This window comes from Onychostruthus taczanowskii, unplaced genomic scaffold (genome assembly GCF_017590055.1).
Source record: "Onychostruthus taczanowskii isolate IOZ18803 unplaced genomic scaffold, ASM1759005v1 scaffold37, whole genome shotgun sequence".
Lineage (NCBI taxonomy): Eukaryota > Metazoa > Chordata > Aves > Passeriformes > Passeridae > Onychostruthus > Onychostruthus taczanowskii.
Window position 1 is genome coordinate 2,478,468 of NW_024501126.1, and position 26,685 is coordinate 2,505,152.

The 26,685-nt window shown below is 46.8% G+C and overlaps 2 protein-coding genes across 6 annotated transcripts in view; both read right to left on the reverse strand.

Annotated features, from left to right (window-relative positions):
• Positions 1–1,093: 1,093 nt before the first annotated feature.
• RPE (ribulose-5-phosphate-3-epimerase) lies at positions 1,094–3,766 on the reverse strand. 3 transcript variants are annotated; one of them, XM_041411676.1, is made up of 6 exons: positions 3,422–3,766; positions 3,174–3,253; positions 2,955–3,094; positions 2,257–2,391; positions 2,019–2,105; positions 1,094–1,618 (listed from the first exon to the last, which is right to left on the reverse strand). In XM_041411676.1, the coding sequence occupies exons 1-6, from the start codon at positions 3,607–3,609 to the stop codon at positions 1,607–1,609; spliced, it is 642 nt and encodes a 213-aa protein (XP_041267610.1). In that variant the 5' UTR covers positions 3,610–3,766; the 3' UTR covers positions 1,094–1,606. The 3 variants fall into 3 exon arrangements, with proteins under 3 accessions (XP_041267610.1, XP_041267608.1, XP_041267609.1); XM_041411674.1 differs by having other exon boundaries at positions 1,094–1,622; XM_041411675.1 differs by having other exon boundaries at positions 1,094–1,622; positions 3,411–3,630.
• Positions 3,767–6,798: 3,032 nt separating this feature from the next.
• Positions 6,799–26,685, reverse strand: part of UNC80 (unc-80 homolog, NALCN channel complex subunit) — a 124,000-nt gene continuing 104,113 nt past the window's right edge. For 2 of the 3 annotated variants that reach the window (XM_041411677.1, XM_041411678.1), the window contains 11 exons: positions 25,265–25,388; positions 24,336–24,542; positions 22,664–22,848; positions 21,689–21,854; positions 20,386–20,565; positions 18,856–18,994; positions 16,776–16,832; positions 10,017–10,098; positions 9,402–9,513; positions 8,084–8,262; positions 6,799–7,068 (listed from right to left, as the gene is read on the reverse strand). In XM_041411677.1, coding sequence (XP_041267611.1) covers positions 6,799–7,068; positions 8,084–8,262; positions 9,402–9,513; positions 10,017–10,098; positions 16,776–16,832; positions 18,856–18,994; positions 20,386–20,565; positions 21,689–21,854; positions 22,664–22,848; positions 24,336–24,542; positions 25,265–25,388 — 1,701 coding nt within the window. The remainder of the gene's footprint in view (positions 7,069–8,083; positions 8,263–9,401; positions 9,514–10,016; positions 10,099–16,775; positions 16,833–18,855; positions 18,995–20,385; positions 20,566–21,688; positions 21,855–22,663; positions 22,849–24,335; positions 24,543–25,264; positions 25,389–26,685) is intronic. The other variant, XM_041411679.1, reaches the window with a different exon arrangement.

Below are 26,685 nucleotides of genomic sequence, written 5' to 3' on the forward strand. Positions count from 1 at the left end.
CCAGAAGCATGGATAAGCTACTCTTAACACACCACCAATGGCCCTTGGGATTACAGCCTTCATGGCCAAGCTTGCCTTTGGCAAGCCTCTTCTGAAACATCTCTCAGTACAGTAGGTCCACACAACTCCATTTTTCTTGTGTTAGTTCCTAAATGGGGTTGCAAGTGGAAACAGGAAGCAACTTTTGTTCACCTAAACCACAATTAACCACACATTAAAAAACGTGGCAGTTCAGCAATTTGAGATACTCCTGTAGTGTCTGAACTAGCCCTAGCTCGTGCTGCTCACCAAGGGCAGTGCCTCTTGCTGTGGGGCACCTCACAGGGCTTGCAGCAGCCCTGGCACTGCCTCAGCAGCTGCTGCAGAGATCAGAGCTGACTCTGGCCCTGTGGAAAATGCAGAACCTCCTGGCCTGGCCCCCTCAAGGCAGCAGACTGTCTGCAACCCTTCTGTCATTGCAACTTAGAGGGAAAAATGCCACACAGAATAGCATGAAATATTTAAGAGCCAGCAATGCTAATCAGAGCCATGGGAGACAGGTCTGCCTAAAAATGGCCGGCTCAGTCTTCCTCCAGTGCACTGTAGCTCACCTTTCATGTGCCCAAACAGGCCAGGCCTGTGCACACAGCAAACTGAAGGACTGATGACTGTTTGGTGCCACAAGCTGTTTTACAGACCCATCTCCAGGCATTTCAATCTACATGTCTCTTCAGCAGCTACCCTTTCTGTATGTTACCACCTTAATCATTTACTCAGACACATGTACAAACCAAGGAGATTGTGCAGCAAGAAAAAGTTTTTACTTGCCTGAGGAGTATTAAAGCAACATTCTTCTGAGGAATTCCATCAATTCCAGGAATTTCAGACACAGCTGTCTTAACTGGCTATTAGATATTCCCCACTTTGTGATCTGGTAAAGATGCTGCACTGACTTATCTGATGCTGGATTTTTATAGGCCAAGTACTTCCAATGCAACAGAGGCAAAGGACAGGAACATTTCTACCATCACTGGGATTTTTTAGCCCTCTTAAGCTGCCTTTTCCCTAAAGTTACTCCTGAACCCACTTATTTATGACAGTCAGCTTCAAGAACTTAACACACCAAGGAAAGGGTGTTTAATGCAGTAGTGGAAAAAGTTTTGTAGGAATGCACAGATCAAATGACAAAATACAGACAGCAGAAGGCAGTTTGATTAAGAGTCTTCCACAAGAGATATTCTTGTGGTGATGCTACACTCTTCTAGCAAGCAACAAACTGACTGTAGTTCAATCCAGCCAGCATTAGAGGTTGTGCCGCAAAATTAGCCTCCACAAAATCAAGAGACGGGTTCAAACCATTGCATTTCCAACCCTGAAAGACAGCCAGAATGTTTCCCACTGCTGCTTGCTTCATTGCAGTGAAGGAATGGTTCCTCTGTTCAGCAGCAAGAAGTTTCTGTAGTTGGTGTTCATGCAGCCCCTGCACGGCCAGAGCCTTTGGAACACGGCTTGGGCAGGTCTCATCGATCCAGGCTGCGCTTCTGGGCTGCTTCTGAGCACACGTTCCTGAGCAGGTTGATCACAGACCTGGGGTCTGCGCTCTTCATGATAGCGCTGCCAGACACAATCATATTGGCACCTGCCTGGGGGACAGCAAACACTGCTCAGTCACACGGAACACAGCCTGCCTGCAAACGCTGCACTGGGGAATTCTGTGCAAACGGCTGGGACACAGGTGATGTACTCCTAACTGCAACCCCAAATCGAGTTCAGAAAACACAGCTCTTCCCCAGACTTCTTCATCACATTGCCCCCTTTTTACGTCAACATAAAAGAAACAAACTTCTTTAGCTTAGGGGAGGCTTCCATAGGCACTATTTTAAAAAAGGCACAAAATTAGACCTAAAAGAGATTTTCATATTACATGTGTTTTACGGCTCCCTCTGAAAACTAAAAATTTCTCCTAAGCTTTATTTTCTGGGAGTTGATAAGTGTCTCAGCACAGTGACTGAGAATGCTGCTCTGCTGCAACCTCTTACCTCTGCACACTTATGGATGGTGTCAGGCCCCACTCCTCCATCCACTTCTATATCCAAGGAGGGAAACTGTGTCCTGAGCCACTGAACCTGAGGAAACAGATAAAAGGATGAGCACTGAGCTGCCACCCTACAGCTTCTCATACATCTAGACTACATCTAGTAGTGAATCCAACTTCACTACTCGCTACTGTTAATTAGCTTTTAGCCCAATAAATAATGAAAGAGAAACACAGTTTACCTTTGGCATCATGTCTTCCATAAATTTCTGCCCTCCAAATCCAGGTTCTACCGTCATCACCAAAGCCATGTCTATCTGATTGGCCCAAGGTGCCAAGTGTTCAACTGTAGTGCCAGGCTTGATGGCTAAGCCAACCTGCAGGAAGGGAAGCCAAATCCAAGTGCACGTCAGGGCAAGACTGGCCTCAGCTCAGTACAGCTTCCTAGGAAGTAATTACACAACTGTGTAGTGGCAGGAAGAACAGGCTTCTTTATTTTAAAATTCCAGATTTTCTTCACTAAAATTGAAGACTGACTTCATGCACAGTGTGTTAGAGCTGCATGTGGCACCTGAAGTGGCCACAATGAGTCTTCCATAAAATCATGGAATCGAAATACCTCGAGGTGGAAGGAACCTACAAGGCTCATCGAGTCCAACTCCTGGTCCTGCACAGACACCCCACCAACCTCACCCTGTGACTCAGAGCAGTGTGCAAACACTCCTGGAGCTCTGGCAGCCTTGGGGCTGTGAGCATTCCCTGGGGAGCCTGTCCAGTGCCAGACCACCCTCTGGGAGAAGAGCCTTTTCCTAATATCCAGCCCAAACCTCCCCTGATCCAGCTGCAGCTCGTTCCCTCGGGTCCTATCCCTGGTCACCGCAGAGAACCGGCCAGCACGGCAGCTCTTAGTTAAGCAGAGCACAGTGAGTACTCCCCTCACCTTCATCCCATTCTCCCGAATGTCCTTTATCAGTGCCCCGGGGTTGTCCGTCGCTTCTAGATGGAAGGTGTACTGGTTTGCACCAGCCACTGCCATGGGCTTCACCCACTGCTCTGGCGCGGCCACCATCATGTGCATGTCTGCAAGAGGACAGCGAGCGGGCAGCGGGGCCGGCTCCCGCTGCCGGGGGGGCAGCGCCCCGCAGCCCCCGGCCCTTACCGAAGAACGGCTCCTGGCCCAGCCGCTTGCGCAGGCTCTCCACGACGGGGTGGCCGAAGGTGATGTTCGGGACGAAGTGTCTTGGGGCCGAAGAGAGAGACGCGCCCGCCCACAGGTTACCCGGTGCGGCCGGGAGGAGCGGGCCGTTCCGCCCGCCCCCAGCGCCCCCGGCCCGGCCCGGCCCGGCCCGGCCCGGCCCGGCCCGGCCCGGCCGCTCCCGCCCGTCCCCGGCGTTACCCGTCCATTACATCCAGGTGCAGGTAGTCGGCCCCGCAGTCCAGCATGCGGCTGCACTCGGCGCCCAGCGCCGCCAGGTCGCTGTTGAGGATGGAGGGACCGATCCGACACCCCGACGCCATGGCTGCGGCCGCGGCTGCTGCCGGGACAGCGGGCGGGGGGCCGGGCGGTGGGAGGGCCGGGGCGGAGCCCCCGCCATCTTGGGGCCGCCGCTACGCCCGCGCTGACGCGGCACCGGCCGCACCCTGGGTCCCAAACTGGCGGAAACAATAACAATAATAATAGTAGTGATAACTCGTGTGTAGGTGACTTTAAATTCCGAACCAGGTGTATTTTGTCCCCCTCAAAGCACAGTTCCAGCCCCGCGCCGGGCCTGCGAGCACTTGGGTAAACATTAACAAGCGCTGTCGGTATCCCGGAAGAAAACCGCGTATGGAAACCTTCGGAGCGCCAGACACCACCGTGTTACGCAAGAGGCTCAAACACAGAACTCTGTCCTTTGCCGTCGTTCCTTTGTATTTAATCCTCGGGACAACGTTTGCATAAAATGCTGAGGCAACGGGACCGACTGACACGTGGACAAGACAGGCACGGCCGGACATTGCCGAAGGCGACACGCGGCTGACACTATGCACGGCGGCATCGGAAATAACAGCGGGGCTGGCACGGAGAGGCGGCAGCACAGCACAAACCAGCTAAAGCACTTGGTGCGCCACTCATCAGCACGGCATCAAATGCAACTGGTACCACAGGAAAGCGCGTGGGAAGGCAGGCTGACGGGCTGGCCTGTCTGTGCCGTCTCTGAGCAATCATCCCACAAGAGCAAAGCCAGCTGCGCAGCCACCTGGATAACACTAAATTGCAGATTACATCGTTTATAAGTTGCATTGATTTCTAGGAGGGTAGACATTAAAAAGAGGCATTTTAGTCCTTGCTATGGCTTACTACTGTGGATTCACCTGTGACAGTGGAAACTTGAAAGTTATATACACGGAATTAAGTGAAGTAAATCACAGTTATTTTGTCATCTCTAGAGTAGGGTACTGTGGGAAGGCCTCTACTTTTCATTAAGGAAGGTGCTTCCTCCTTTTCTGCAGAAAAGATCACTCTGTAAAATGCACCATGAATCCTGTGTGTGTTGTGTCCCAGCCATTCACTCAGCTCATGTCTGAAGCTTTCCTCCCCCCAGACTGCCAGTGACCAAGCCTACCTTGGGACTTGAAAGCAAAGCTGTGGGGTTTTTCTCATTTGTGCGTCATTGTTAATAATAAAACTTAACATCTGGAATTCAGCAATTCTTGGAGTGACCTCTGAGCTAGGAGCTAATCTAAAGCAGCATCCTACAGGTAGCTGGCACAGGCTCCAGTGCACTGAAGAGATAAAAGCAGTACAGCATGTTTTGATCAGCAGAGGAAACAGTTTGTTATCCAGGACATCCGCTGGGACGTTGTCACCTCTCTTCCAAGACTGAGAACCCTTTGGAGCTGCATTAGAGCACCACCTGTACATTATATAGCCCCATATATGTGGGGGATAGAGGTGGTGCACTATAAAAATAGTTGGTTTTTCAGCCCTGCTCTTCCCAAGACATGCTGAGATTCTCTCACCAACAGAGTGGTAGCAGAGCATGCTCAGCACCTGGGACAAAAATGGCTTTAGCTCTCTTCAGAGGTTTAATGCGAGTGATTTCCCTGCCCAGACTGGTGTGCAGAGCTCCTGTCCAATGTGAGCATTTGGCAAATGCCAGGCAGTGCAGCCTGAGGCTCCATGGGCTTCCCAGGCTGGAACCTGCTGCCAGGTGTGTGGTTAATGGTCCCAGCCCCAGGAAAACCTGTGGGCTGCACTACAGCAGCAAGGCAGTGGCTTGACAGAGCAGTGCTTCAACAGCTACTGAGAGCCCGTGAGGAGAGCTGCAGGTCCTTTCTTTGGAGATGGCTAGAAAGATACCATTGCCCTCCTTGGTAAGGCTGGTTTATGATGTGTGTGTCCAAATTGCAAGCCCTCAGGAGCCAAAGTGGTAATGAGCACAGTTTAGATACTCTCAGGATGATCCAAAACGTTTCCCTCTGCACAATAATGGCATGATTATAAACTCCACTCAGTCTAACATGAGCCAGAAAAGGCAGTGTATGATTCCCAAGGGTCTCTTTGGGCATTGCTGATGATTTCATGGTTTGTTTCACAGCTATTTTGCAGTTTGCCTGTCAGCAGCTAATGGCTAAATTCACATTTCAGTGTAATTCCATGATGCTGCAGAAAAACCCTTTAACTCAGCTGTGACTTCAGCTGATCCCCCCAGGGATCTCCACCTTCTATAAATGTTACATACATTCATCTAATACTTGCAGCCATGAACGTTACATACATAAAATGGAACCTTTTAAAATACAATCTCAGCATGCCAAAAATAGATTCTTTCATCAAGTTTCTGCCCTGCAATATCCATCTTTTGTTTACAATGTACATATACATTTTTATATATATATAGTAACATGAAAATACCATATATAAATATTTACTTTAAATCCCTCTACGTACATCCAACAGCATCAGGGGAGCAGTTGCTTGGGGCCAGAAGGTCCAGGCATTCCAGATGCAGTTTCTTGGAGTATTTTTTTAAACTCTGGAGATGAATAGCTCAGTACATTTAAGCAGGACAGTGTGGGTTTTTTATACCACCTGCAGACCACTCAGCCCCTGCCCATCTGTGTCTGTGGACAGCACATGCATTCCTGCTTAGGCTACATGCTGTATTTAGTTTTACAGAGCAAATATTTTTGTAGCACAAGGGCAATATTTTACAGAGTGGAATGGAACTAACAGACAAAAGTAAACTCAACTAAAGTCTACAGTGCCAAAAAAAAAATCTAATTGCTTTATGGTGCATATTGTTGCTCTGCATGTTAGAAAAAAATGGCCCCAGGCTTGAGAAAATCAAGCTTTGGATTGGTACTTTCTGTCACTGTTTTCAAGGTGTAGGAGCCTTGGATTCAGCTGCTGTGTAGCCCTCCTCTCAAAAACACTACAAAAATAAATCTCAGGCACAGTCTCAGAAGAGACTTCTCTGTCTCACGCAGTCCAACAGCCCGTACCCAGTGAGGCTGCTGATCACAGTACATGGCTGCCAGATCAGGCCTCTATGGACCACGTCTGCCTACACACCCTTATCCTGAGAATTCTGTACCAATTCTTGGTTCCTGTGGTCCTGCCCTGAACTGAAAAGAGATCTCACAAATAGAAATTTGCCAGTCTATAGCAACCGGCTGATAGCTATTTCCTGCTTTTGGATAATAAAGTGCTCTTGTTTTAAATAGTTACTCTTTAGCAGGGCCCTCTAAGGAAAGGTAAACACTTCCTTCCTCCTCCCACTCCTGTACTTCCCCAGGAGTTAAACATGAGATTCATCCAGATCGACGTCGGTCTCGCCGAGCTCCACGTGCGCGAAGCTGAAGTGCGTGGCCAGCAGAGGATTCTCCGTGCCGTTGTCCTCGCTGATGTGCAGGACAGTGTCCCCGTGCTGCAGCAGGCTGGTGGTCTCCAGGCCAGCGTAGTCCTCGCTGTCAGAGAGCTGCGGGGGTGGCGTGCTCTGCGCTGTTGCTGGCCGCGATTCCAAGCCCTCCTCTTTTTCCTTCTCCTCCTCAGCAGAGAGTGCCTCGCTCTGCAGTTGAGGACAGCTGGTGGTCAGGCTCAGAGAAAGCAGGAGGGAGAGGGGGGGGGAAAAGGAAAGGAAGGTCTATAAAGTATTTTCTTATTCAGATACACATTTTACCATAAATAACCAGGCACTTGCAGACTCCAAATCCCTTAAAATTATACCTAACAATATATTTTTGCATTTACATCAAAGATCAGAAAGGCTATCTGATTTGAGTCATTAACACTTCCTCATTTCATCTTTTTTAGCATATGGCTTTAAATGGAGGGTAGGTTTACGTTAGATATTAGGAAAAATCCTTTATACTGAGGATAGTGAGGTGCTGGAAAAGGTTTCCCAGAGCAGCTGTGACTGCCCCATCCCTAGAAGTGTCCAAGGCCAGGCTGGATGGGCTTGGAGCAACCTGGGATAGTGGATGGGGGTGCAATGAGTCCAAACCATTCTGTGACTCATTCTATGATTTTGAAGACAGAGATCATTCATTTGTGCATGGCAAAGGACATAACCTCAAAAGACACTGGATATCCGGGCATATAAAAGTGATCTCAGTGTCACTGATGTGTTGAAGGGATGACTGGGATTGTCCCTGCACCATCCTCAGTGGAGGCCAACACAGAAAAATGCTGGACAAGCAATTTCTTTTGCAATGTGGTGCTTAAACAGTCCAGAGGCTTTGAAGGATTCCTTCTGTAAGGGGACATCTCTCAGGGAGCAAGCTGTGAAAACCTGCTGAGGACAGCTTGCCGTGGTGATTAGGTCCACAAGGACACTGTATGTGATGGGAAAATGGAAAGGGAAGATGCAGAAAATGTATTTTCAAATTAAGACTTGTTGCATAGAGCTGGAAGGGAATGGCTTTGCAGAAGCAGGACGCTTGACAGCAAACAGCCTGAAGGAGAGTTTGCTGTCTTTACCCTCCTGCCAGCTTTCATCACAGTGCTGTGATGAAAGCGCTTCCCGGTGCCTGGGAGGGAGCAGTGGAGGGACACGGGCCACAGAGCCAGCAGTGTCACGTTACCTGGCTGTGCAGATCGGCCACGACGATGGCAGGGGAGGAGGTCAGCACAGGTTTGCTGAGGGGCTCGGGCTGGCCGCTGGGCTGGGGGCTGCTGCGGCTGCAGCCCGGCTGCTGTGCCGGCGGCTCCGCGGCTGCCTCAGGCTGGGCCTCCGTGAACGTCACCGAGCGCTTCTGCTCCGCTGCAGGGCACAGAGCCCGGGAAACTCAGGGTTAAAGTTTGGGAAGAAATACACCAGAAAAGAAGAGAGAGAATCCCTGGGGGTTTTACAGCTGAGACAGGATTTGTGGTTCCTTCCATCTTTATATAAGCTGTCTAATCGGCATCTAATCTAAAAGTCTTTTATCCTGGGTTTCCGCTGCAGCCACAGCAGGACTCTGGGATCTCCTGAAGTCTAGCCAGCACAACTATCCTTGTCATGGCTTGGTGAGAAAAACACCACCCATAATATCTTTCCATTCCAGAAGAATACACTGAGTTGAATTCCCATGTGATACCCTCAAATGTAAAAGAAAAACTGGCATGCAAAAAGATAGGAGAATTGCCCAAGGTTTTGCTGAAAATCTGAGAAAAAAAAAAGTGCAACAGATAACCCTTCATTCCTGCAGACTAAGTCCACTAGCCAGGAATAACAGAAGAGCACTGAGTAAAGACAGCTAGACTAAAAACTTAACAGTAAAGCTGATATTCCCATTCCTGCTTTTAATTATTTTTTGTTAACTTTTTTATTTCAAACATCTCCAGCAGTGGTGTTGTCCCAGCACACTCCTGCTGAAACCCAGCAAGTTCACAAGTAACCTTTGCTATTGGAGATGTTTCCTCCAAAGCTCAGTGCTCACTTCAGATGGTACAGAATACAGCACCTGCTCAGCTTGGCAGTGCTGACTCCTGGAAACACAGAGCACAGACTGGAACAGTCCTACATTCATTTCCATATGCAGTCCTTAGAGCTCTGTACTGCTAAGCCTATGATGGGACACGTCCTTCTTTCTACTATTTTCAATAGCATCTTCCAGATTTGCACATCTGGAGGTTTTAGATGAGGAAACTCTTCCCCCTAAATTCTCCATAACTCTTGGAAAAAAGATAATCCATTGCCCACGTCCTGTTTGACTTTGAAAACCTCTGGAGAAACTATCAAAGTGTCTTGAGGGGGTGGATTTCTGATAGGATATCCATGTACTAGGAAAAAGTGTAAAGCTTCTGGAACTTCACTTTAATATAAGCTATGAACAACGTACTATTCCTTAAAGCTCAAACCACATCATTTTCTACTTTCCAGTGTGGAGTGCTGGTTCTGGAAATGCAGCAGTGCCCTACCACAAGGTTTTGGCTTTGGCTGGATGCTCCGTCTGGTGGTTGAAAGCCGAGCTCCGTGCCGGCTCCGAGGCTCGGTTTGAGTCTTCTGACGGGACAGCAGCGGTCGTCGAAGCTGAACATTGGAACAGAGAGTTAGCCTGGTGTATGGTCACATACTGCACAGCTCCTTCTCTGAAAGGAGAGCACATCACTGCTGTCTGTACCTCCGATGTCCCCCACTCTACTTTGAGCAGGTGTGTGTTTTAAGGTCTCCATGGCTCACATTTCCTTCATATGAACTTCTGGGCTTTGTGCCTTTTCAGTTTCAATACTGAATGTAATGCAGGCAGGTTGTGTGACCATAATTTAATAATAGTAATAAGAAAAAAGCCTGCAGAGGACAAGACTGAGGAGTTGAAAACAAAGGGCACTCCTCTCTTAGGGATTTGCCTGGCTTCACACCTATGATTTGTGCTATGGTCCCTGCTAAGTCAAGGGACTGCCCTACTATAGCAAAAATTAGGTAGAAGTGACACATCCCATCCACACATCATGTCCAACAGCCCCATACAAGACAAGCCAAACCAAATCCCACAGCAGGAAAGAAGGTTTGCTTACTGCTGCCCGTGTCCTCACCTGCCGCAGGCCTCTCTTCCGCCCCAGGGGCTGCTGCAGGAGGAGGTTCTGCTGTCCTGGCTCGCTCTGCACACTTGCCACCCTGTTAGATGTTGACAGCATTAGGCCAAGTAGAGAAGCACGCTGCATAACTAGTGGGTGTCCTGGCAATTGGGACTAAAGTAAATAAATAAACAAGAGATCGACCAACCACTAATGGCACAGTCACTTCAAAGAGCAGCACTATCTTTGAAGGATGGGAGGGGACATGTCTGTTGGGTTGTGGCTTCCAGGGCTTAGGAAAGGGTGGGAGGTGGAGTCATGGTATTCAGGACTTGGCCACGCACAGGTAGCATCCAAATATAAATAACTGCAGATTTCAGTTTTCAGTCATTGATTGATGCATCCCATTGAGCAGCACTCACTTCTCTGCATCCTTTGCCACATCAGTGAAGGCAGGAACATCAGCTTCCTAGCTCAAAAGCCTTCTTGTTTGCTTTTCCTTTATGCAAGGATAGTGTTGTAAAAGCTATTTTTTTCCTTCCCAAACAAGACTCCACGGCCTCATCACAATTTTGTCATCTGGTTTTAATTTCAATTTAAGTCAACAAACAAAAAACAAACGCAAAGTGACAAAGGATCCATTCACATAATGGATGCATGAGTTATGTGAACAAGGCCCCACACTCAACACTTGCAGCCTCAAGTCTTTTTGTGACTAACAAACGAAAGAGACAAGTAAACAAAAATTAAATAGACAGATAGATAGATAAACACAGCTTTTTGGTTTTTTGGATATTTTTGGCACAAAATATCTGAAAACCCGCAGTAGAAGAAACTTCAGCAATAAAACAAACTCGGCTATGTACCATCTCATACTACCATTCAACTGGCCATTCAACCTACTTAATATAAAAATACCAGCCTCCCCTCATTTTTATCAAAGCACTGTATTCCTCCAAACACTGGACATTAAGCAGACAGAAAACACTTCAGCTGAGAGACTTATGACTACAGTAGTCACTAATAGTTAAGACAGACTTCTTTTAACTCAGGCAGCTGCTTTTTTTAAGCCAGACTGGAATCCACTGAGCAATGTGTCCTATTTAAGCAACTTCCAGCTATAGCTGGTATGCACAGTGTTCAAGATTCAACATTGCAATCCATTTTGTCTTTGGCTTGCATTAATCTAAAGGAAAACAACAGTCTTTTCTCTAGATACTTCCTTGGATGTGCCTGGAGTTTGTCAGTACCACCAAGAGAATGAAGGCTTAATCACCTGACTGTGCAGGGGTGGAGGAAGAAGACAAACCTAGGGACATGGTCAGACAAGACCATGCATGGAGGATGGCTTTGTCTTCTGAGCAGCTCAGTCTTCACTTTGGCAGAAGTTAACGACTGTCCTTAGAAGGTTTGGTGGAACAGAACATGGAGAGTTTCCTGCTCTGCTTTGGGGCTGTTGGGGTTTAGCATTTTTCCTTTTCTTTCTCTCTCTCATGGAATTTTTTCCCATCTGTCACTAAGAAACCATAACAACCAATACTTAGGAGAGACAAGAGACGCTTCCATGGGAAGGGTGCAGCTGGCCACTCTCCTAACTGAGGGGTTTCTCTTGGAGGGGCAGAGATACCACGAGAACTGGGCTGGGAAAAGGGGCTGGTGGCTCCTAGCTCTCTGGGCTTCGGAGGAGGACAGTGGAGCTGCTGCCTGGGGAGGGAATTCACCACTGCCAGGGCCCAGCCCTGCCCTGTTTTCTTCTACTCCAGCTGAGTGCTTTCTCATTAAAGCAGCCATTGAACTGGGACTTGCTGGTGCCCTGCCTCACTGGAAGGGGCCCTTGCCATGTGTTTGGGTGCCTGGGGGAAAAGGCATCAGGATCCCAACCCTCTCCCCGTGCCCGGAGGGTGCCTATGGAGGAGCCCTGCTGCTGATGCCTCGGGCTTTTTTTGCTGCACTCTAACCCACACCCCCTGCCTGCCAGGACACCCCATGGCAGCTGCTGCAGCTGTGGACTTTGGAGTTTCTGCTGCCTCTTGTTTGGCACCCTGGGCGAGCGTATCTTTGCCTGAAAGCCCCTTAACTTCAAAGTTATAATAATTCAGAGGGAAGTGGGTCATATTTTCCATTCCAAGGGAGGCTCCCACCTCCCCTGGCAGACACTTGTCTTTCAAACCAAGATGGGGGAAAAGTCTGGTTACCTGATCTGAAAGCCTATTCCTTCCTCCCTTTCATTTAAACTAAAGCCAGACTTTGCACTGAACTATATCCATGTGTTTATCACTTCTACAGCGGAGACAGTGGGCAACTTCAAGGAGAGAGATATCTTGGGACTGTGAAGCTGTTTATCTTTTGATTGACAGATTACAGCTTAATAATCCTGGCTTGCCCTCAGCAATCTCACCACAGCTGCACTGCCTTGGAAAAAGAGGAAAAGCTTCAGCAAGCTCAAAGCTAAAAAAACCAAGATACATTTGAGTCCTTTTCTTCCTTAGACAGGTCTTCCAAATGAAATCGCCAGTCCCTGGAACATATATCCCAGCTTTTCCATAGCATACTGACATGCTTCACATAGCAAGCATCCTAAACACCACACAAACACCTGCCTAGGGATAAGCAGAGCCCTCAGTAGGGGTGTGTTCTTGACTCAGACAGTGACTGCAGCACATATGACTGGTAAATCCAAAAGCATCACATCATTCCTTATTAAAGCAGAGTCTGCACTTAAATTAGTCTTTATATTTGTGATCCAGACTACTTGAAATTGCTTGGTGAATATCATTAATCTTCTGTTTCTAGGATTACATAAAAACTTATTCTGAATTTCTAGAAGTTTTTATAGTGGTTACCACTATGTGAGTGAAGTAGGAATTAACTGGAGAAGTTCTTGAAAAAAAAATGTCTGCTGGACTAGCTTTGAGAATACTGTTACAATTTCTGATGAAGACAAGGTAACTCAGTGCTGTGAGTAAGGAGACCAGTCTGTAGCAGAAAGACTGCAACTGTATTCAGTACAAAACCGTTTACAGTGCTGAAACAAGCTCACTTCACATGTGATATGACAACACTTGAAAAAGGCCTTAGATAACAGGTAAGCATGGACTGTGTGAGGGCACAGAGGCTGTACACGAGATAAAAACTATTCCCATGCACTGGAGACAAACAATAGGCAAGCAAAAAAAAGCTGGACTTCGTGTCTTCCTGCTGGAATCTGGAATTTTCAGCCATAAGTGAAATTAGTTAAGTGAGCTGGTGGATGTTTACTTCCAGTACTGAATCACTACACAAATTGGTATAATCTGGGATGATATTACAAGCTAAAATTGCAGATACCTGTTGCGGGGAAATGGTGGACCTGAGAGCAGCTGAGTTTTGCAGAGCTGCCTGTGCACAACACAGTCCTGCTGTGGCTGTCTTTTGGCTCTCTATCCCCACGTTTTGAAGAAGGAAAGAGAGAGAGAGAATGCCAAAGACCACAAATTTCAGACGAGTGACTGAATTTTCAGCTATAAGCTTTCTCCTCGTGAGGGTTTGTGAAGGTTTCTTTTCACCTCAAAGAACAGAACTACCCATCCTGTTTCTGTGAAAAGGAGCATGGCAGCAGAGGGTTGGCTCTGTGCAGCCTGCCCTCCCTCCTTTTCTGTCTCTCCTTGTTTACCAGCCCTGACCAGGAATACACTGTTTTTGTGACAGCCTGTGGGACCCAGCCAAGGAACCCCAAATCAAGTCCCTTTTCAGATGTGTATTTCCCGCGCCCACAACGGCACTGTGATCTATAAGAACAGTTTTTCTGATGGACATAAGCCACATTTATTTGGGAATAAGAAACAAGATTTTTTTCCTGCCCAACACAAAGATGCTCTGTCATTCTCTGAGTATCTCTGTCAGGGGTTTATTTGCACACTAATGTTGCTCCCATTATATAGCGCAGAGGTGAGCCAAAGATCAAACCAAGTTTATGGATGCATGTTGCCAGCTCTACAAGGAATGACACACAGTGGGGGCCAAAACAAACTTTGTCAGGTTGGCAAGTAAAAGAAGTGATGCTCAGGAAGAAAACCTAACCATGCAGGCAAAGGAAAAAAAAAAAAAAAACAACCAAAAAACCAACCAACAAACAACTAACAAAAAACCAAACCAAACAAAAACAACCAAACCAAACCAAACAAAGGAAGCAACAAGTCTCAATGTCTATTAAAGAGATGTAAATTCTTGCCACACCATCATGGTAGAGCATACACACTTTGTGTCCTTAAGACATATGAATGAGAAGGTTGGTGGACAAAAGCAGTGGAGAATGGGTTAAATATATTGTATTTCCAGGTACATCCCAGCCCAGTTAGCATTAAATCTGCTGCTGCAATTGCCCTGGTGATGTGGATTCAATCTGATTTTTCTCCTTAGGAGCCATTGAGCTAGGACAGGCACAAACATTAGAGAGAAATGTGTTTGTGCAACAGATTTCCATTACAGTGGCTTCACCTTCTCCCTTTCTGATTTGGGAAAATACCTTATCCTCTCAGATTACAACCACAACTGATCAAGATGCTCCTCAGCCCTGTACCCCAAGCTGGCTGAGCACTTCAGTGTCACTTCAGTGTCACTTGTCCCCTTCCTGCCTTCCCTGCTTTTCTCCAAGGCTGTGTCTAAATGCTATAGAACAACGGGAAACAGACTTTATTATTTCTGTATGCGTCACAATTTGTTTAATTTATTTAAGACTCCTACCTTCCATAAGGGTCTAGTCCCTAGTAAATATTGTTTGTTTCTTTATCTCAGTTATGACTAAACACCAGCTTATGAATTTAGGTGATCCTAAAACGTTATCATTGTGCGCCAAAATCAAAGTTGCATAAGAAAAACTCAAGCCTACTTTATTCAGAACTAATGTTCTTGAATGTAAAAACGAATTAACACTGCCCTATAATCCCCACAGCAAAATAAGCTTCTGCAACATCTGCTTTACTACTGCTGTCCTTTGGAGGAGGAATCCAGTTTTCATGTTTAACAATGCAGTTGGAAGATGTTTTCCTCCTCACAGAGATCTACCCTAATCTTTTTAGACATATTTGCAGTGTCTTCATTCCTTTGTAAGGCTTTGCAGCCCTGGTGCCCGTCCTTAAGACATTAGTGCCTGCTCCCTGAAAAGGATAATAAACTTCGCAGAACTGACTGCCAAGTGCATCTGCTCACCCATTTGCTATAGATCTGTACCATAGAGCAGGATGGAGGACAATGTCCTGGTCCCTAGAGAAAATTTTTGTGACAGGAATTAATAGGAACCCATTGTGCAGCTGATTACATTTCAGGGTACAGAATAAATTATTGTGTTTGAACACACTTGTTGACTTAGGTGCCTCATAGTGCTTAGCCTCACCACTGTAATTAGGAGTGGCTACCCCCTACTTAACAAGATGAAAACATTTCAAAACCAACACTGATGTAACCAAGTATCAGGTCATTATGGCCTTAGCTCAGATACAGACATTTTATCCTCTTCAAAAACTGTGTTGAGTTTTTAGTGCTGCTAGAGGGACAGCACGGAACTTCCTTGACTGAATGATTTCTCTTCACCTCTAGCTCAGATGGCCACGCAGTCCATCTTAGTCAGAAAAGCAGGTAACAGCACTCCTGCCTCTGCCAAGAAGCTGATGTCTTTTCCTAACCCACCATAGCCCAGTCTGCCAGAGCAGGGCTCACACACACAAAGGACACCATGTTGCATGGAATGAGCTCATTGTGGTGACAGCACTGATGAGAAACTCTCCTTTTGTCAGCTCAGGAGAGTGAACAAACAAACACAGCAGCCTGTCCCCATCCCAAAAAGCCACTACCAGCATGGAAACCCAAGCTAATGGAACAGAAACCATCCACACCAACGCCTCTCAACATATCCACAGCTTCCACTGGTGCAGGAATGAAATAGCAAGTTACCCTCCGTGTTGCTAATGTACAGTGTTCTACTGGGAGGAAAGAGAGATGCTCTTGGGACTAACAACAGCTCTCCAGCCTCAAGAGGATGGGTTGAGAGGCAGGAGCACAGCAGCAGGGCAGGGAGAATGATTAACATGATGGATCTGGGTGTTAAAGGTGCAGCCTTCCCTTCTAAGTTCTCTCCTGACCCGTTTGTGTTTGTTCCCCTGTCTATGGGTAATGAGGAACAGCTGGACCTGAACTCCAGCACTAACAGAGCTGTTTTAGATATGGATTTATGGTGTCCACCTGCAAGATTTCTAAGGTGTCATTTGAGAATTGAAAATGCTTTGCAAAATTAATGAGATTTATTGTCAAGCACACACAGAACACTATATTCCACAGGACTTACCATAATTAGTTTTATCAGTGAATGGTAGAAAACTCAGATTGATATTAAGTCTTTTGTGGTGACAGCGTTGTGAGATGAATGAAAAAACAGATGTCTCCATTTTACATAAGCCTTCAGACTAATGCTTATAACAGGATACAGCTAATGCCTCGTGTATCATCTTCCTCATGTCTTCCAAGCAATTGTTAAACAAGGGGAAAACCCCAATGCCAGCCTGCTGCTTCACTCACTACAGCTTTTTCTTTCCCCTTCTCCTTAGCCTTCTCAAAGTTATTGGCAATCAAAGCTGAAAACTGAAGGTGGGCTGCTACACCTTTGACTTGCAGGCCTGAATATTGATGAGCCACAAGAGACAGAGATGGAGAGAGTGACAAAAGGTGAGGGGGAAGAGACAGAAGGTTGGAAACAGCTCGTTTCCCAGCACACACACTGACAGACAGGTAGTGTTCACACTGTACCTAGAGAGGCTGCCCTCAGTGGCCAGGCTCGGGGAGTCATCGAGGACATTAGGTTCACTGCAGGAGGGGCAGGGAGATTAAGAATTTAGGGAAAGAAAATGCAAAAAGCATGCGCTTGTCTCTGTTTTCAAGGGAAAAAAAAATCAACGGAATAAAAAAAGTAAAAAAGAGGACGGTAACATTAATTGGTCTCACACGCTCAACGGCACATATATGAGTCAGAGGAGCTGAAAGAACATCTGATAACAGGAGCAGTCTGTAGAGAGAGTTCACACTGCACGAAGCCTTCTGCATCTCTGCTGAGATTTGGGGAGCTGAGAAGTTCAACAGGATGTGTTTCTAAAGGAAATAAGGCAGGGAACTACTTTCAAAGCTATTTTCCTGCAGCATTTTGGTTTATTTCAGTTCTATTTACTTTCAGCTTCAGAGAAAGCTTTTTTCCCTTCGCCATGAGCCACTTCTTCCTTGAGGGAGAGCTGATCTATCTCCCATGAGCTATAGACCACTCTCCTTCTGGTGCAACTCTAAGGACAAACAATCTGGGAAACAAGGTCTCATAGTGCAATGAAACTGTAAATAAACATCTGGCAAGGGTCTTGGCAAAGGGACAATTCCAATGCTTTTCTGCAATGCAGCCATCAGGCAGCAGCACCCTGCTCAGGCCATAGGAAAAACATGAAAGAAAGAGAAAGAAAGAAAGAAGGAAAGTAGTCTGCTGGGTTACCAGCAGGAAAGCAGTAATAATATTACTTAGCAAAAATTAGCTTACATTTGTGAGGCATTCTGAAAGCCCAGAGACCATCCATAACTCAAAGGGCATGATGCTGACAACTATGATTATGCTTGCTGAGCTGGTCCTTCCCCTACCCAGATGAAAAGTGATTCTCCTGCTATACCATACACTTAAAAAGTAGAGAGTGAAGCTCTGTGTTAATTAAAGCCTGTTTTTTTCTCAGCATCACCATGATTTGGGATAGCACAAAGCTCTCAGTCAGCTGTGACTCTTATGAAGTTTATGCACTGAAGATGGTAGTGAAAGATTGAGGAAAATGCAGTCTTGCATATTAATTTTTCAAGGAACAAAGGGACTGAATCTACTGTGTTCAAGAGTCGAATGAGTTCCTGTAAGTCCTTTTGTCAAAACTCCCAGATAAAATCTGTGTAATTTCTCTCTTGTAAATCACTTCTCCTATCTCTGCTGGTAGGTACCACAACTGTTAATTTTCCTTCATCTATCAAGGTTATTTCTTTAACTCCAAGCAAGAATGGGGAGGGAACAGTGTTGTTTGGTTTTCCAGGGGTGGTGAAGACATAATGTAGAATATATTCTTTAAAGGTTCAAAGGAAATAACATAAATTAATACATCTGTTGTCAGATATCCTTGGATAACTATGTCACAGACAAATAAACATTGCTTATTTGGAAAAAAAATCACATTTAAATGCAAAATCTCTCTCCACATCTTCTGAAGATGTACATTTCCCAACAGGCTCTTTCTCACCATTCCATGTCAACCAGGAATAAGGCATTCAAAATTATTTGTATCAACAAGTACTTCAGATTTAAAACAGTATTATGTCCCATCTTTGAACATAGCATTTAGTTTCTGTGATGAGCTAGTTACTGTTCTAGGAAGGACAAAGAACACATGGAAGAAAACAAAGTATATCAAACAGCCTCTGTCCCTCTTTCCCAGCTTCTCAAGATTCCTCCCCATTCCCCATTCCCCATACCATACAAACTGGGTATGGCCCCCTGGTTCAATTAACACCCCAAAACCACTTTTCCTTTTGCTGTTCAGTGGCAGCAGAGAAAAATAATAGTGTAGAGTGTTTCTGAAAGTGTTTAAGAGGAAGGTTGCTGGGGATGACAGCTTGTTCTTATGGACCCTACGCAACACAGATCACCCTGGAAAATCATTATTCCCAACCCTGCACCCTTGGTCCAACACTATTCCAGGATGAATAAATTTAGCATCACTGTTCTGGCACCAATTCCACCATCCCACCTCTCAGATGTACCTGGGCCATTTCTGCTCTTGTTATTAAAATGGGAAAGGTGAAAAGCCCATGTTTTTACCTTTGGCTGGGTAACATGCCCACCTCAGCCTGAGGTGTAGACATGCTGGAGAGATGGCTGGAGAACCGCCTCCTCCCAATGGCACCCATAAGGTATGCTTCTTGTTCACTTACCACACTGGGCATGCTCAAGGAGTCATCTAGAAAGAGAGAAAAAACAGGAAAGGAGAGGAAACAACCACCCAAACCCCACCTGCATCTTGACAGGTGTCAAGAGATAACAGGATGCCAAAGGAGTACCCAGCATTCACTTACCAAGAGCCCAAGCCTGCAAATTGGAATATTCTATTAGATTTTACAGCCACTGTGCAGAAAGACACACTCATAAACCTCTGCAGGATGAGGAAACTGAGACACATGGGGCAGGGTTTATGTATTCTTTAAATGGCTCTCAGGAAAACATTCAGCTTCCACTAGGGATTAATTCCTGTGATTAATAAAGTGTTTGTTAATATACAATGTTTCCAGCATAAAGGTTATAACTGGGCATTTTTCTGATGTGAAATAAGCTGCTGCTATGATCTAGCAAAGCACTGTGACAAAAAAGTCAAAATACCTGACAGCAAAATGCAAAACTGACACCCTTCAACACCCTGCAGGACATGCATTTTAAAATGTCACTAAAAATTTGGATAAATTGACTCAAATACATCATACTGCAAGAGAACTATGCAGACAGCTGGACTGCAATCAGGACTGCTTGAAACCTTCAGTGCTGTTTCAAATTTTATAAGTATCCAGAAAGAAATTACTTTATTGTGGTTTTCGCCACAACAACTTGTTAACTACAAGTAATGAAAACAAAGGGGTGGGTTTGTGTAATTTTCTCTCCTCTTTTTGACCTTTTTTTCAATTCTGATGTACTGAAATATTTTACAGCAGTGTTTATCCAAGGCAGGGCTGAGGAAATAATGCCTCAGTTCAGACAGGAAGATGGCACTTACCGTTCCACACAGTGGCTCAGAATTAATCTGAGGCTGAAACCACATTTTGCCACAGTGAGTAAGTATCTGAACCATGTATAAGCTGTACAGCTCTGGGTGGATTGTACAAAGTTTAGTAGTGATCCCAGCTGAAATAAAGATGGGCTGAACCTGCAAAGTTTCAGGCTAACTGCTCTTTCCCAAAAGGCAATTCCTCTGTAACTGCATGGACCTTTCTTTTGAACCCCCCATTCTCACTCCTTCTCTTTGATGCTTTTGGGGATCCTGCAGGAACAGGATCACAGCTACAGAGCCACAGCCCCTGCCCACTGTCACGATGGCCAAAGAGAGCCTGGCTGCCCAATGCCTTGTCAGTGAAAGACGACTGCACCAAAAACCTCCGTGTGCCCTCCCCTGTGCCCTGCCACAGCTCAGAAGGCAACAAAGAGGTATTTTACAACCCAACTTTAACACCTTGTACCACCTCATGCTCCTGCAGGCCTTTTATTCACACTGGGACACGGGGGCAACTGTGCTCCCCTCCCAGACGGCCTCTGGGCATCAAGAAAACATCTTCAGCGTTCGGGGCTTCGTACGCGGCCACGTACTTTCTTCATCCTCCTCGTCGGTGCGGCTCAGCGTGTCCTGCGAGGCCTGCTGGGAAGGCTCGCTGTCCTGCTCCCACACCGTGCCCGTGCCCGTGTTGGAGCGGGACATGGTGGCCAGGCTCAGGCGGTAGGCAGACGTGGAGGTGCCCACTGTGCTGACAGATGTCTTCCCTTGGTAAGCTGCACAAGAAGGGGAAAACCAAACGCAAGTCGCTGGTGGCACTGGAGATCAACAGCAAGCCAAGCGTTCCTGTCATATCGGGCACCTCGTTAGGCTTGGACTAATGGGGCAGGGGGATCTTCTCACCCTCTACACATTCCTGACAGGAGGTGGAGCCACAGGACAAGAGGAAATGTTCTGCAGGCTGCACCAGGGGAGGCTCAGGCTGGACAGGAGGAATTTCTTCATGGAAAGGGTTGCTAAGCATTAGAATGGGCTGCCCAGGGTGGTGGTGGAGTCACCACCCCTGGAGGTGTTCAGGAAATGACTGGACTTGGGACTTGGTGCCACTGTCTAGTTGACAGGGTGGTGATCAGGCAAAGGTTGAACTTGATGGTCTCAGAGGTCTTTTCCAACCTCAGTGATTCTGTGATACTGTGACAGGGGTGGCAGAGCTGATAGAACACTAGCAGCTGCCTTGCTCACCTCACCTTTCCAAAATCTCTGTTTTACTCATGCAGCCTGATTTTCACAACCAGTATTTAATAGATCAGCTTCAACATTTAGAAACAAGGCAAATTATTGCAAAGGAAAAAAGACTGAAGCATTTCCTTTTGAATCCGTTTTCCTAAGAACTAAACACCTCAACCGATTGCCATGTATGAGCAGCGGCTGCCATCTCGTGGCAACAGGGGTGGCTGTCACTGGAGAAAAGTCTCCCCTTGTGAAGGAGAGATTTCTGAAGTGCCCCATCAGCTCAGGGATGCTGATCTGGGTGTCACAGTAGAGAAAAATCAAAGAGACCAGGAGGGAGGAGGAAGATCTGCTACTGCTGAAGAAGGAGCTTTGGCTTTACAGAGGTGTGGAGGGGCTCACTGCACTGGGGCTGCACAAGCCAGCTGAGACTGGAATAGGAACTCAGACTTGGTGTAAAAATAGGTGCATTTGACAACTAACCTGGACTTCTGTTGGCTGTTCAGTGGCAAGGCTGAGCATAAGCTCCAGGGGCAGGCTGGCAGGGCGTGTGTGGATTGCCCCACTCCCGTTTTAGGCAGAGGCCAGGTCTGCCTCACAAGTTCCTGCAGGGGCAAGCAGCTGTTCCAGCCTGGGCTGATGGCCCTGAGCTGTCCCTGCCTTCCTTACCAGACCCGCTGTGCACGGCTTCCTTGAGGATCTTCAGCTCGTTGTTGAACTCGGCGATGAGGGAACTCTTGCAGAGCGGGCGCGGGATGAAGCGCCTCTCCAGCTGGTCCGAGATGTGCTGCCGGGCAGTCAGCTCCTCGTGGTTCTCAGCCGGCTGCGCCAGCAGCTGCAAAATTGGCATGAGTTAGCACTGCAGGGAGATGGTGCCCAGGGAATTGGGACTAGTCTCCAGACTAGGCTTGGTAGGCAAGAGGTTTTGACTCCATCCGTGAGGTTTCCACCTGTCTTTCAGAGGAAATCTTGTATTTGAGTGAACAGAGATCAAAGCCTCAGTGTCACAGGGTACATGGAGGGCTCCCTTATGCTAAGCTCACAATCCTACCATGAGACACTTTCTTCCTCCATGAGGATGTAGTCCGTCCAAGAGACAAGCTAGGCTAAATAAAGTACCATGTGCTAGTCTACCTGGTAACCAGCAAGGAGCTGTGATTAACTTAAACCCCAGATGCCTTAGCCTAGCAGCTGCCTGTTCATCCACAAAAGTCCTGTCAGAACCTTCATCCAAAAGATGGAAAGGGAGTGGTCTTTCCTGGCTGTTAGCTGTATTGCCCAGCTCTGTGCAGAAGAGAGATTTCTAGAAGATTTCTGCCAACACCCTCCCAGGTTCAGCACATCCACACTCCTTCCAAGTGCTCTGAATGTCTTCATTGTAGAATTAATGCACTTCCCCCTCCAGAGGAACTAAGACTAGCTGTACTCCATGGATCAGAGCTCCTGGATGACAGGCATACTCTGTAATTTTGGCTAGGAAAAAGCTCAGTGATTTCAATTCCAAGGGTTCTTAGGCCTACTAACTTCTGAAAGGTCACTCACTCACTACATGTAGCTCTTCCAGAAGTGCTGTTCCTCTGTTCTCAGCTGGGGAATAAGGGCTAGCTTGCCTTCAGGGAGTGACACATCAGGAGCCAAAGTTACCTTGCACTGGATGAAGGGCCGAAGGAGCACAAAGATAGGGATCCGTGTCCGCACGATAAAGTCGAGGAAATCCCACAGGGCCAGCCCTCCCACCTTCCGCAGGGCCATCTCCTTCACTTGCAGGCTCAGCCAGTACCACTGGCTGTCCAGTTGGCGTTCAAAGCAAACAAGGATCACCTTCAGGGCTAGAGGGGAACACACACCAGCAAAGGGCAGTCAGAGATGTCACCAGTGTCCCTCAGGAGCACTGGGGGCAGGACAGGAGGGGCACAGTGAGCACAAACCCACACAGGCACGCTTTGCCTGTACGTGCACGCCCACACACTTCAGGGTCACAACTGGCTTTGCCATCACTCTCCAAGCATGGCAGGGAAGGAGCAAACAGCCTTCTAGGAGTAAAGACCTCAGGATCAGGACTGGCAGTCCCATTTCAAGAGAAATTTTTCTACTTTGTACCTAACTTCTTCTGTATTTTCTTGCTCTGGTGTTGCCTCTCCCTTCCCTGCAGAGTTATTTTGTCTTAGAATCAGATTTTTTGAAAGCAGCTCAGAGAAGGAATCAGCCCTGGCTGATCAGACAACCTCAAAAATCTTGACCAAGCATATCCACACAAAGTTTCACCCAGTGAGCACAATAATCTGCAGATGATTTATAGGGTGATGACAAGAACATTTCTAGCAGGGCAGCTGCATGAGTCATGGCCACACTGCAATTTAAATACAAATATGGTCCAGTAAACCAAGGGCAGTAATTCACAAGAGTAAGAGCACGGCATTACAAAGCGGGACGAACAGCAATCAAGTTCAATACAATGCTCTGCATTAAAGTGGGCAGTGATTAACACTTGGCTCACAGGAGAAACAAGGAATCTCCCCCTTTCCATGCTCCCCTGGTCTGGTAAAAACAGCAAGGGCTGGGAATTGTTGGGGGGGATGTTGACTACTCCTTTTTTCTTAATGGGATGGCCAAGACTTCTCAGCAATTACACATGTGTATCATGGTTTGTTTGGGTGGAGGGCTAAATCAGTGGTGAACTGCCAATTTTTCATCAGATTTACTCCATTCCCAGATATGGGTTAACAAAGACCCAAGAATAAATCTTCAGATCAATACCCTCACAAAATCAGAAACAGAAAATCTGTTTCTGAAGGGCTGCTTTGAGACTAAACTGTCCCTGTATAGGCCTGACTGCCCTCAGTTATGCTGCATCTGCAATTTAATTATTTTTTCTGTCCTTTCACACCTGTAGGTCAGATGTGAGATGATACAGCAGGACCTTGCCCCACCCTACAGCAAGCAGAGGGCACAGCAGTCAGCGAGGACCGTGTGAGGGCCAGCAGGAGACAGGCTCCATCACTCCTCACCTAGACAGCCAGTGGGGCTGTGATTTTGGGGGCTGATGGGCAGCCTGACCCGCCTTTGTGGCTTCTGCTGTGGTCTGGCAGCATGAAAACTGAGCGACTTCTCCCTGTGCTGCTCCTCCTCCAGCTGCAGTGCAGACACCGCGCACCACGTACTCCAGAGACACTCCTGACTTCATGCTCTGGCCTAAAGCAGCTCTAAGAGGCCAGTTAGCTCCTGCCTGAGATGCTTTCCTTCGGTGCTCTCTGCAGCCTTGAGCACGCCACGTTAAGTGTGTCTGCTCCCCGAGGGGAGCAGAGCCATCACTCACCCAGGTAGGCAGCCTGGCTGGTGGATTCCGCAAGCCCCTCCCGGCGCAGGTCCTTCCCCGCGTCCCCTGGGGTGGAGCAGTGCGCCGGGGAGCTCTCCAGCATGAAATTCTTGCTGCGGGAAGTGCTGATGATGCGAGGTGGCAGGAGGATATTGATAACAGTCTGGAGCAGCAGCAGGACCTCGGGCTGCTCCAGCCAGGGGCTGTCTGAGATGGATTGGGAGGGGAAAGAGAGAGAAAGATCAGGCTGCATCCCATCACAGACACTCAAAAGATCCAGACCCTGTTCAGCTCCAAAATGGGGTGCATCTCAAATGTCCCCTAAGCCAAAACTCCGTCCCCCACACCTTGTTATGCTGCTTCTCCTCCTGCAAGCAAAGGCAAAGTTTATTTTAGCACCAACGCAAACACGCACAAACACAGAGCTACACAGCACAAAGGAATGTCCCATTCAGTGGTCTCATTTCCTTCTGGCATTCCCCTCTCCCTTTGCTCTTTGCTTTCGTTTAGGGATTTACCAGTGAAGACCCTCTATAGCAGAAAGCAAGGAGCAGGACTTGTGCAACACAAGTGGCATGGATTGGGCAAACTGTGATCCACACAACTTCTGTGACCTTTGCTCCCCTCTGTGACTCCTGCTACAACAGATTTGTCTTGCCCTGCACTCCAGTTTCAAAAGCAGGAGCACATCTGTGCAAGACCTGACTCAAGAACCAAGGCACAGCTGAAATAAAGAGAAGAAATAATAACTAATCCCAATGGGGCTCTTTTCAGCCTCAGACCCAAAGGGCACTTAGCTGACATACTGCTAGTGACAGAAAACCAAATTAAAAAATAAAGATAAAAATAAAATACAGAGAGCAGGGAAAGTGCAAACATCAGTTGTCAGAAAAGGGGGACAAAAATTCTTTTTGTTAAATTAGTCAGACCTTTGCTTCCAGATCCTACTGTGAGCACAAATGGAATCAGTAGGTTTAAAAGCATTCCTTCCCTTCTTTCCTGATTGGTGAATGGGGAGACGACATGGCTTAGGGGAAAATCTTCTTTCAAAGCCTGTGCAGTAATAATAAAAAAGGATTAAACAATTTCATCAGCAGATCACACACACAAGTCACTGCAGGGAATGATGATCCCTGTTCACACAGCACCACTCCAGCCTTGATAACCTGATTGAATGAGATGCCCTGAGACCACTTAGGAGTAAAGGGAATTTGCAGAGTAACACAGGGATCACCTGCTCATGTCACAGCTGAACGTAAGAAGCCATCACTCCTAACTCCTAGTTATCATTAACAAAATCAGAAGTATCCCACAGGAGTCAGCTGAGTGCTAGTCCTGAGCTCTGCACTGCTGTGAGTGGTACCAGGATCTGACACAGAGAATAAAAAAAGAACAGAGGAAACTGCACAAATGACATTATCTAAATATTCTCCTGTCCGAACATGGAGGCTATTCCCAAAACATATTTTTGTTCTGCCTCACTTTGTGCTGCCCTGTCATCCTCCCTAAGGCAGAGAATGAACTCCTGAAAAACAAACAAAATGCATGTTTACTTCTTGACACACAGTCAGTTGAAAGCTCTTTCGCCTTCTTTCAGAGGAGGCAATCCAGATGGCTGTCACTAGAACCTTTGCTCATTTACAACATCCCAGTTGCTACAGACTTGGCTGTGAAATGCAACTGAACCTTGCAACTCCACAAGCTTGCAGACCTGGGCTGAGAAATTCTAGGAGATGTTTTCTGATGGGGTGTGAAGTACATCTGTTTTGTATTCTGCTGGAAGTGTTGGGAATTATGACTTAGGTTTTTTCCTGACATGTTTGGTTTTCATTACATTTAAGCCCACAAACAATTGAACAGGGAAAAGAGCATAAATGTTCCCCATAATTTAAAAAGAGCATAAATGTTCCCCATAATTAAAAAAATATTAATTTGGTATCTATTTTGGTTTTTTAATAGATAATATTTCATAGCAGGTGAAAGTAGCCTTTTGCTTTCATTTGCTTTGATTAAAGAACCATTACCTCAGAGCTGGAAGAAATCTGTTCTCCTTCTGTGTCAGTTTGTACCAAAAATCCTTTTGTACCTCATCCTCTGAGGGACAGCTTTGTGTGTTGGTCCCTGTAAGCCTTCCTTCCCAAGCCACCCTGCTGCTCAGAAATACCTGCCTAAGTATTCAACTGGATGTACCGATGCATATTTTAAAATGCAAGTTGGAGCTAGATAAGGAAATTTGTCACTTCTTTGGTCACCATTCAGACTAATTTCATGCCAGTGGGGAAGGAAAGGGAGACTGAGGCAGAAAGACTCTGTAAAAAGTTACAGTGCTGCTATGAGAAAAGAATAGTGG

Bases quoted from the DNA above. Each gene is read 5' to 3' on its own strand.
- RPE (XM_041411674.1), bottom strand. From the start codon at position 3,609: ATGGCGGGGGCTCCGCCCCGGCCCTCCCACCGCCCGGCCCCCCGCCCG. The intron at 3,254-3,421 runs GTAATGGACGGG...TTCGGCCCCAAG, and splicing joins CCGACTACCTGCACCTGGAT to ACACTTCGTCCCGAACATCA. The intron at 2,106-2,256 runs GTAAACTGTGTT...CTGTTTCCTCAG, and splicing joins TGGAAGACATGATGCCAAAG to GTTCAGTGGCTCAGGACACA.